At 38.6% G+C, this 12,118-nt stretch overlaps 1 protein-coding gene across 13 annotated transcripts in view; it reads right to left on the bottom strand.

The window, feature by feature from the left end:
- Window positions 1–12,118, bottom strand: part of LOC126297741 (uncharacterized) — a 387,999-nt gene that overhangs the window by 201,162 nt on the left and 174,719 nt on the right. For all 13 annotated transcript variants that reach the window (XM_049988891.1, XM_049988898.1, XM_049988892.1 and 10 more), the window contains 2 exons: window positions 9,999–10,067; window positions 199–315 (listed from right to left, as the gene is read on the bottom strand). In XM_049988891.1, coding sequence (XP_049844848.1) covers window positions 199–315; window positions 9,999–10,067 — 186 coding nt within the window. The remainder of the gene's footprint in view (window positions 1–198; window positions 316–9,998; window positions 10,068–12,118) is intronic.

Raw genomic sequence — 12,118 nt, forward strand, 5'->3', positions numbered from 1 at the left:
TGCAGTTTGTTAACATCAGCTGTTCTGTATTTACGGTGAAATTTTACTGCAGTTTTGAAGTGTGTTCTGCAACTGAATCAAACTATTTAGATTACGTACATAACGAGACAAATAAACCACAATTCACAAATTATCAGTCAATCAATAGTTGTTTGTGATGAACAAGAAAATTCTGAAAAATCTCTTTAATGAACATACCCATCTTGCCTCGTCTTGACTTTGAATGTGATCCAGTGTGCTGAACATTAATATGCTGGGTGTTAGGGGCAGTAATATGCTGTGTGTTAGGGGAAGACCAACCCCTCTCTACAGTAACTGCAAAGTAATGAAAATTTTTATTAAAGATCTGGAACCTTAAGACAAAATATAAAAATACAAAAGCATATAATCTATAATACAAATATTTTAAAAAATAACTACAATGTACATTTTACTCATTTGTAGTCCAAATTATACTTTATTTTCAAGACTGGATTAAAAAACAAAAATAGGAAACTTAATATAGTGCTTTTAATGCTTCAATTGTTTTACAGTGTCTCCCACTGGTTGGGTGCAACACACAGAACATTCATACATCCAGGCAAAACTATCAGAAAGCTCCTTCTGTGGGATGATGTTCAAACTGCATGTCACATCGGTCTGAATGTCAGTTATATCATCAAAGTGGTGACTCTAAATGTGACTTTCTGCACATTGTCATTATATGGTAGGTCTGTAGTGATAACACCAAGACTTGCCACTTGTGACAACTTTTTTCTGAAAATAACTGTCCACATTTCACATTCCAAACAAGTTGTGGCAGGCATCCACACATAATTTTTCTTCAGGAGTTAAGTTGTGTGTGGTATGAACTATACACACACTTCTCTCTTCATCAAAACATACAAAAGTGTCTGTAACACTTGATTTAAGGAAGTTGCTCCAATGTGATTTGCAATGCAACATTGCTGTCCTATTACAGCCACACATCCACTACTTAACATAGCCTGCTCACTACTGACTGGTATTGTATTGTATTATTTATTGGTCCTGTTGTCTACATAGCAGCTTATGCATAAGACATTGGATAAGTCAAGTTATAAATATATAGGCTGAAAGTCATTTCAAGGCATATATATTTAAGGTTACAATAATACACTTTACACGTAAGTATTTATATAACACATTTCATAAATTTAAATATTCTTCAATGGAGTAAAAGCAGTGATGCTGTAAATATGACTTTAGAGATTTTCCAAATGTATTGACCTCAGTGATAGCTTGTACATTTTCAGGAAGTTTGTTATAAAGCTTAACTCCAATGTGAAAAGTACCTTTTTGGCACAGTGCTGTGCTGATTTGAGTCATATGTAAGTTTCTGTTTTGTCTGGTAAAGTGCTCATGTATATCACAGTTTTTTGCAGTCTTCGGTCCTTGCCTACTACATTTAATTTAAAGACTAAAAGGGTTTCAATAATGTATTCACATGGTAATGGAGGAATACCAGATTTCTTAAACAGGGGTTTACAAAAGTCTCTAGGCTTGCACCCAAACAAGATTGTAATGGCCCTTTTTTGTAGTTTAAAAGTGCTATTAACTGTTTTAGAGTTTCCCCAGAAGGTGACCCCATATCTAAGACGAGAATGAAAGTAAGCATGATATGCATTCAATACTGTTTTCTCACTACAGCATGATTTTAATGAACAAAGAAGGTAACATGTTTTGCTCCATTCTGCATTGAGATATTCAATATGCTTATTCCATCTGATGTTACTCTGCAGCCAAAGTCCTAAAAATTTGGTTTCAGTATTGTTACCAACTGGTTCGTCATTGATAGGGATTGATGGGATAAACATGTCCTTGTTAGGAACATTGTGGAATTTTATAGCAATGGTTTTCTTACTGTTTATTACAAGCTGATTACTCTGTGCCCAGCTGCTAAGTTGTTTCGTGACCGTGTTTACTGCCTGCTGTAACTGTTCATCGTCGTCTCCTTTTAGTAGAATCGTGGTGTCATCTGCAAATATGATTGTTTTGTGTGCATCAACATTTAAGGTTAGATCATTTATGTACAGGAGAAACAGAAGGGGTCCCAATACTGATCCTTGAGGTACACCACATTTAATTTGTTTATAGTCAGATAAGTGATTAGATACAGTTTTTAGCTCAATATCTCTGTGCTTGATGCGCACTGACTGCATACGATTAGTCAGGAAGGAACTGATCCACTTGTTGGACAGACCTCGAATACCACATCTTTCTAGCTTTGATAGCAGAATTTTATGGTCCACCATGTCAAAAGCTTTTGACAAGTCAATAAAGACTCCTACTGTTTCCTGCTTTTGTCCATCAGGTTTAGGACAGGATTGATGCACTCATAGACAGCAGTTGTCGTTGACCTCTTATTTCTGAATCCATGTTGTTCACTACATAGGATGCTGTTTTTATTTATAAATTTCATAAGTTTCTCATACATAACTTTTTCCAGTACTTTAGAGATGCAAGAGGAAATTGTGATGGGTCGTAGTTATTTACATTGTCTTTATCCCCTTTTTTATATACAGGAATAACTTTCGATGTTTTCAACACATCGGGGAAAGTGCCTGCCTGAAGTGAGCAGTCTTATAAGTGTGTGAGTACTTCAATTAGGTTTGATGCACTCTTCTTGAACATTGTTCCAGGTATACCATCAATACCTGCCGATTTGGAATTTTTTAGTCATTTTATTGCTTTAGCTACTTCATCTTGTGAAAAAGAACTTATGTACATTGATCCTCTACATGCACTTATTTTATATTCATTTGCCTGAGTGCTCTTAAAGTTTGATCATAACATATTTTCAGCAACACCTGTGAAAAAGTTGTTAAATGTGTTGGCTACTTCTAAGGGGTTTGTTACTTTTTTATTTTTATGTGATAGTGTTATATTTTTGCAAGGTTGTCTGTATACTCCACATTCTTCTTTTATAACACTCCACATAGCCTTTGATTTATTAGCTGAAATATAAATGATTTCATCATTATGCATTATTTTTGCTGCTTTTATTACTTTTCTTAATCTTTTGGAGTATTTTTTATAGTATGCTCGTACTACAGGTGAGGAATTTGTTTTGTTACATATTTCATGAAGTAGTCTTTTCTTTTGGCATGAAACCCTTATTCCCTTTGTGGTCCAGCTGTTTGTTCTAGAGTTCCCCCGTGTGGTTAATGTTTTCAGTGGGAATTCAAGTTCAAAGAAATGGGTTAATGTATCAATGAATTTGTTGAATTTTTCATTTATATCGTTCATTTTGTACACTCCTAGCCATTTTTCTTTCTGAAATAAGTTGTTGAAGTACTTTACATTATGCTGATTATAACTTCGATATGCTGTTCTGAAAGACATGTTGTTAATAATACTGTCTTGTACTTTTATGCTTAACATTTGAGCAAGATGATCACTAAAACCTCCATTGAAAATTTTTAGTGAGGTGTTGTGTAAATTCTTCTTGACTAGAAACTGATCAAGAGCTGTTTGGCAAGTTTCTGATACTCAGGTAGCTGCTTTTACTTCAGCCTTTAAATTGTAGGATGTTGCGAGGTTCAAAATGGTCTCCCTATTTCCACTATTTGTGAGGAAGTTAATACTGAAGTCACCACAGATTATCAATTCACAATCCATTTTATTTACTTTATTTAGCAATGATTCCATTTTGTTTAAGAAAAGTTCAAAATTCCTGGATGGTGATCGGTAAACTGTAGCAATAACTAGGTTGAACTGAGTAATTTTTATAGCTGCACTTTCATAATCCTTATCAACATTTGCCCTAGTTAAGTCAGGTAGTGTAATAAAATCTACATTATACTTTGTGCAAATTGCTACCCCACCCTGCTTGCTGTTTTTCCTGCAGTAGTAAGCAGCCAAGACAAATTTGTTTATTTTCGTATTCTGGATTAATTCTGGGTTAAGACAGTGCTCAGAAATGCATAACACTGAGATATCATTAAGTTCAAATGTTAATAGTAGTTAATTTCATCGATCTTATTACGCAGGGATTGCACATTATGGTGATAAATTTTTAGTTCGGCGTATTCACGATTTGATAATTGGGAATCACATTTACAGCATCACATGCATTCCATGCTTCATGTGCATTTCCCTGCGGAAGGCTACGTGCAACACTTGTCCTATGAATCCATCCCACACATTCTATTCCAGTCCTATCACGGGCATATTCTACCTCACCTAAATGTGACAGAATTGATCATCTACACTTTCTTGAGAGTTGCTTCACTATTCTATGCCATATGATTCCCCGACCCCATACCACATCTCTTAATCACATAGAAGGGAATTGTACTTACAAAATATATTTTGATATTACAAGCTTCCATGCCTTAATTTCTGCAAGCCTATAACCCACACTCTCCCCAATGTCTGCTCTTGTGCCTCCCAACCCACTCCATGAACTTACACCCTCAATGTCCACTCAATTGTCCCACTCTTTCTTTTCTTATCCTTCCAACTCCCCCCCCCCCCCCCCCTCCACTACTTAGTGTGTCACATGAAACTTCCCCCAATCCATGCCAGGGATTGCCTACTGGTGGCATATTTATGTCCCATTCCTGTGCTGTGTCCCAACTCCCTCCAACTCCCATCCACCCCTTTCTAGCTCTCCCCCCCCCCTCCCCCTTGTTCCTCTCCACCATCCACACAACACAAAATTTCACTCCAGCCAGGCGATGGCACTTGGACAACATAGTGCATGGTGAGACAGAGAGAAAGAGAGAGAGAGAGAGAGAGAGAGAGAGAGAGAGAGAGTGTGTGTGTGTGTGTGTGTGTGTGTGTGTGTGTGTGTGTGTGTGTGTGTGTGTGCGCGTGTGTGTGTGTGACAGCACACACACATGCGAGGGGGGGGGGGGGGGTAAGAGATGATGCTGTAGCTACTTCATACAAAGTTGGGTGCAATTTTTTGTTCAGTACCTCTGAGGAAGTGCACTGTCCAGATTTAGCAATGATTTCAGTCTTGTGTATATGCGTATTGACTACTCAATGCCTTGGCTAAAATTAGTATTTAATTTCACTCTTTCAGTTATTTGTATTCCATGTCAATTTCTGAATTGAGTAGTGCAGATGCACAAGCCACTAAATGCATTTTTATTGATTTTGAGTTGGGCACATTGCCGTATAGATTTTTTCAGTGCCTACGCTATGGAACAGGTTTCAGGGTGCAAGACCTGTTATAATGCATTTAAAATGAGTGTGTGCCAGATCTAGATGGAAAGCATGCCAAGTGACATCAGACATTCAGAGCTACCTTTCAGTTTGATATGATTTGAAGGGATATTTTTGATATTTAGAGTTAGGTTAGCTGCACTGTAGAGAACGTGTACACAACAATAAAGCCCTCGCTGTTGATGCATTGTTGCAATATATGCCGATAATCACAGTTTAGCTGATCAGCAGGGTGTTTGTTGACATTTTAGCATGAGTGTTTTGAAAAAAAAAGACCTTTTTTGGACAGTTTAAATGCAGTCTATGCTACAAACAAAGTGGGAGTAATTTAAGGAAGGAGAAAGGAAGACTGAATTTAAAATCCCATCATTGTAAAGGTCATTTAGAGACAGAGCACAAGCTCGGGTTCTGTCAAGAAGGGGGAAGGAAATTGGCTGTGGTTTTTGAAAGAGACTATCCTAGCATTTGCCTGGAGTGATTCAGAGAAATCACAGCAAACCTAAATCTGTATGGCTGGACATGGATTTGAATTGTCGTTGTCCTGAATGCGAGTTCAGCATGCTAACCACTGCAACACCTCACTCAGTGCAAGTAACTGAAATTACAAGAATTCTACAAGAAGTCAAACCCTCATAGTAGTTGCAAATGACCAGAATGAGATAGAGCGTGACAGTCCTTCCTGGAAAAGGAAGGATCATCCTAATCAGTGGAAGATAAATGTTTCCAAACCAGAAAGATGAGAATATGAAAAGTATTATCAAAACAATGTCATGCAATGGAAACTACATTGACACTAATTGTTATGACAAAACCTCAACAAATTCATGGTATGATCTGTGCTCTCCTCTACACAGTGACGGACCATTCCTGCAAAACAAAGTGGTAGTTATCTGGCAACAATGTAAGAGTGAAATGCACAGCAGAACTAAAGAAAATGTGCGGTAAATTCAGCAGACCTTGCAGGGAGTGGCTAGGAGTATGTGCGGTCATGTTAGTTTTGCTATACACTTCACTTACACGGATGCCAGGTTACTCCCAGTTTCAGTTTTGCTTGAACTGTCCACTGGGGAGGATTTTTAGCAACCACTGGTGGAGGAGATTTTGGCAGTAAAAACTGAAATTTTCTACCCATCATGTGGTTTAACCACACCTTTTTATACACGCTACCTGGTTTTTTAACTTAGCTTGTCCTTCTTACTGCCCCTTTCATTTTATCTGTGTGTACAGACTTGTATTTACTTAAGCATGGGACTTTGTTTCAGATAGAAGCCCAAGACCTTCCCAAAAACACCTGATTGTAAACATCCCTTCAGAAAACTGAGATATAATGAACTTACCATACAAGGCATCAGAAAATTCACCAAATGTTTCACCAGAAAAGAAGCCAAAGTGTCAGAGCAACTACGTAGCTCAAAATGTGTCTAAAACATCCCCTAAAAGAAGATCCAGAGAGGACACAAAAAAAAGGAAATGAACCATCACCACTCATTTTTTTTTTTTTTTTTGACTGAAAATATGAGACAGAAATATTGAAAATGTTACTGTTCGCAAAGCAGCTTTTTTGTCAGTTTTACAAATTAAGAATGATGGGGTTACCAGGTTATGCCCCAAAATTGTAGACCAATATGCTGTTACCACTGATATGAGAGGAGGAGACACAAGAACCACATTGCGTGATATGAGAAAAAAAAATGTGTGTAAAATCACATCAAGAAATTAAACCCCTTAGACTGTCAGTATTCATGAGAAACCAACACCCAAAGAGTCTATTTAAGTAGCAAATTGAGCATAATAAAGATGTGGACCACGTTGTGAAGAGAATACTGAAAACATTGTCAAATACAATTATTATGGGAGAATTTTTTTCCCAGATTTGCTTTGACACCAGAAATTTTGATACCTGCTCAACATGCTCATTGCTGGAAAATCTTATTGAAATGGGAAAATGAAGTGCTGAAAAGGATAGCATGCAAACCCCACTCAACATCCATCAAATGAGAGCAGACATGTTCTATACAAAGCTAAAATGAAATGACGAGGGTGAAATAACTCTCAGCTATAACTGTCCATAGGACCTAGTACTACCAAAGGTGCAGATCAAGTGGTCTACCATATTATTGCCCTCAGATGTACCTTTACAACTTTACAGTGTGCTAGGGCTAATTGGAGTCCCACCAAATCACTGACTTGGTGTTTCCAAATATTTGTTTGGAATATGAATGTGCCAGAGGATCAGTCCAAATAGCATTGATGGTTCACCACAGACTGACTCACCTGAACATCAAAGGAGTGAAAAAACTATGGTTGCTTTCTGACAGATGTGGAAGTCAGAATAAAAACAGGATGAAGATCAGCATGCTAGATCACTGGTTTCTTCTCAAAGCGAAGGAATGGAACTGGGGTTCCCAAATAGTGGACCTCTTATTCATCCCACCTGGCTGAGAATTTGGTAACGTTGAAAGACAAGTTGAACATCATAGAAAACAAGTCTGTACATATTTAGCTCTGAGCGTCATTGAAACCCAGTCTGTACATATTCAGCACATTGAGAAATGTGACAGTAGTAAAACTAGAACAAAATGAATGTCTTATTCAAAACTGAAAAGGATGCATGGAAACCTCAGTGAAAGTTACTGTTAAATGGCATTTCCAGATACAAAAAACCAAAAACATCTTTTTCACAAAAAGCAAAAAGATTTATGATTTTAACACTGGAGAGGGGGAAGGCCATCTTGAAGAAGGGAAAAAATTTCAGCAAAGCAGACAGCCCAACACCAATCACAGCAGGTACAGAACTTACAGAAGCCAAACTCTGAGACGTCAAAAAGCTTTTGGAGCTCCACTCTGGTGAATTCTGCATCGAGGTGTTCTACAATGAGGAACGCAGTCCTAGAGTTACTCCTGCCACTGCCAATCCTCAAAACGAGGAAGAAGCCAGAATAGATTTTGAGTTGAAGGATGGTATTGAGGTTGATGTCACTTAAAAGCAATTTTCAGCCACTTTCATTTTTATAATTTTTTGTTGTTTTAAATAAGAGGAAACTTTCTGCCAATCTTTTCCATTTTCTAAAATTTTGTTGATGTTTTGCTGATGCACAATTTGGAGCGTATTTGATTTTTTACAATATCTTGTAATGTCAAAAGTACAATGGTGTATTTCTTTTAAAAAATCTAATGTTAAACATTCTTCCAGAATGAGATTTTCACTCTACAGTGGAGTGTGCGCTGGTGTGAAACTTCCTGGCAGATTAAAGGTATGTGCCGGACCAAGACTCGAACTCAGGACCTTTGTCTTTTGTGAGCAAGTGCTCTACAATCTGAGCCACCCAAGCATGACTCACGACCCATCCTCACAGCTTCAATTCTGCCAGTACCTCGTCTCCTACCTTCCAAACCCCACAGAAGCTCATCTGCGAACATTGCAGAACTAGCACTCCTAGAAGAAAGGATATTGTGGAGACATGGCTTAGCTACAGCCTGGAGGATGTTTCCAGAATGAGATTTTCACTCACTTTGGTAGCTCAGATGGTAGAGCACTTGCCCACAAAAGGCAAAGGTGACGAGTTCGAGTCTCGGTACGGCACAAAGTTTTAATCTGCCAGGAAGTTTCTTAACCATTCTTTTTTGTTCTCTTTTTTATGTTAAATAAGCCAGTTTTTCCTGATAAAATAATGTCACTTTCATATTTTTATATGCCAACTTTGTAGAATTTTCAGACTTCTCTTTGAATCATCACAGATTTCAGACATTAATATTTAGTAATTAATTTTTTTAACTTATTTTTAAAAAATAAATGAAGTCTTTAACTTTAATAGTGAGGATAGGATGACATCACAAGCAATATTTTACTATAAAAGGGTAACATGAGTTGCAGGGTAAAGGCAAAAATGATGTGGCAGAAAGTGATACTGTAATGCTGATGAAAATTGTGTTTATCTTGACATTCACCGTAAGGGATTTAGGGAAATCCCTGAATACCTGAATCTGGGTCACTTGAACCACTTTCCTCCAAAATATGAGTCCTGTGCCTTACCACTGTGATATTTCACTATGTTTGTGTGTGTTCAATGCACAGAGCAACTATACAATGAATTGTTATCTTTGTTAACTACAAAACAATTGAATGAGTTAAATTTCATTCATGGCGAAGATGAATCTGTGTAAATTGTGGTAACCCAGATTTTGGAGGTCTGTTCATTTGAAAGCATCAGAAATGGAGAGCACCAAGTCCCTTTAATCCTTTTCATTTTCAAAAAGGAAACTTTTATTCACTACGGGAAGTTATGAGACATTTGGTATAACAGTTTTCAGTATGACATAGTTTACCATTAACACAAAAAAAAAAAAAAAAAAAAAAAAAAAAAAAAAATTATCCTTGTGTATATCATATGAACAACATTGGTTTACAGCTACTTTAATCATCTGTCTCCATTCCTCTGATAGTACTTCCTTCGCATAAAACTTGCTAATGTGTGTGAGCTATCTAAGCCAATAATTTTAAATCTCCGTTGTTTCAAAATTGGTTCAAATGGCTCTGAGCACTATGGGACTTAACATCAGAGGTCGTCAGTCCCCTAGAACTTAGAACTACATAAACCTAACTAAACTAAGGACATCACACACATTCATGCCCGAGACAGGATTCGAACCTGCAACCGTAGCGGTTGCACGGCTCTAGACTGAAGTGCCAGAAACCGCTCAGCCACACCAGCCAGGTCTGCATTGTTTGTTAAAGACTTCTGTTATACATTCATACGTAATTTTACTCCTACATTAATACGACAGAAGGAATTCCTAATATTTACCAGGTTTATCTTTCCTGGGATCTTTACGGCGATTGGGGCCTCCCAACTGCGTCACAGTCTTTTCTTCATCTGGAAATTAAAAATACAAAATATTAGCTCAAGCCATAAATAAAATGTAGAGACCAAGAAAAAGGTCAATTTGAGCAATATGTTTTCCATTTCAACCTAAAAACAAAATCAATATGCGAGGGTCAAAAAGTAGTTTCACTTCTGTAGTATTAATAATTTTTTAACAGTTAAATTTCACTGAATATGCTCCAAAAACACGGACAAAATTTTAGATGGATTTCACACCATTTTTTTAGTTTAAGGTGCTACAGACTTTCTAACAAAAATTACAGCTATGCTGTGGAACATTACTGAGCACTGTTCAAGTCTCGAATGGGGAAGGGGAAGGACACCAAATACAGCACAAAGTGCATAACATTACTGAGCACTGTTCAAGTCTCGAATGGGGAAGGGGGAAGGACACCAAATACAGCACAAAGTGCATAACACACACAAAAGTGTACTCACAAAAGTTCCTTAACAAATTCAACATGATTGACACACACAGCAATCTTTGCAACTCAAAGGGAGTAGTGACACAGTAGCCATTAAAAATAAATCAAGGACCAAACAACTGCAAGGTCTGCAGTTCCTTGTTCCTGGTAAAATAATTATTCAAGGGAAAGAAGAAAAGAAAGGAGATGTACAGCACTAAAACAGGCAAAAGGAAGAACCAGAAGAACAACCATCACTAATATGGACAAAACACAGAAAGAAACTCACAGAGAGAAGCAAGAAACAGGTAGAAGGGATAAAAAGAAGAGAACAGATGACCGTGGCTTGCCGACCATGAGAATAAAAAGGAAAAGCCAGCCACTCTGCCACACATTAAAACATCCACCCTAAAAGTATTAGTGTGGAGAACACAAAGGGACAAAGGATATGTGCTAAAACTTATACAGAATGACAAAACCCACAGTCACATATAAAACTTAAAACTAAATTAGCCGATGAGGTGTTGTCAGCTAAAATTAATGGCGATGAGTCAGGTAACTGAAGAGTCCGTCGCAGGGCAGCCAAAGAAGGACAGCTCACAAAGATATGGGCCACTGTCAGCAGGGTGCTGCACTGACACTGAGGTGGGTCATCACAGTGCAGGAGGTAGCCATGTCTCACCCAAGCGTGGCCAATGCGGAGCCAGCGGATAACCAAAGAGTCACTGAGAGACTGAGGACTGCCACACATTCGTAGTCTCCTTAATGGCAAGCAGTTTGTTGTGCATGTTGAGGTTATGCCATTTCATCTCCCAAAGCCACAAAACCTTGCAGTGTAGTACTGAACGCAGGTCAGTTGCAGAAAAGCCGATCACCATAAGCAGTTTCTGCGTAGCCTGTTGGCAAGTTCACTGCCTGCGATTCACACATGACCTGGGGTCCAGACAAACACTACTGAACGACTGGACCGTTCCAGCAAACAGTTACTTCCCATGTCATCCTTATTCTGACAGTCACAGCTTCAAGAGGGGTTTGAAGGGGCACAGTTTCACTACAGATTGAGTTTAGGACATAAACGCAAACTCCACCTGACACTCGATTATAGTCTCTACAGTTCCTGTAGTATCCCTTACAGCTACGGAGGGCAGGGGGTCTTCATTGCCAGGAGTCAGGTTTCTTGGAGAACAATGCAGAAAGCCAGTGTAAAGCTGAACAGTTTCCGTAGCTCAGCCAGGCAGTGGGGGAGGGGGGAGGGGGGGAAGGAATTCCACTGGAGGATGACATCCTGAGACTGGGAAGTTATGGAACATTCAATGAGGCTGTTTACGCCTCACAGTCATCTGCTGCCACCAATTTATTGGCTGAGCAGTCTATATCCATAGTGTCCAAGGGTCTGGCGAGATCTAGGTCGTCAGCAGATGCCAGAATCTCCATCTTATCCGCATATGCAGAGCTTCTAGGTAGTGGTTGTGTGGGTGGCACCGCAGTTCCCTTGATCTTGGGGACCTTCATTTGGATTTCTGTCGCTGCTCCTGGGGTTTCCCTGGCTGGGACGACTTTACTGATTAAGCCTCCGGAACTGTGACCAGCTGCTTCTGGGCTCTTTAACCACTGGTTGGTGTCATCTTTCCCATTAGC

Source organism: Schistocerca gregaria, chromosome X (genome assembly GCF_023897955.1).
Source record: "Schistocerca gregaria isolate iqSchGreg1 chromosome X, iqSchGreg1.2, whole genome shotgun sequence".
NCBI lineage: Eukaryota > Metazoa > Arthropoda > Insecta > Orthoptera > Acrididae > Schistocerca > Schistocerca gregaria.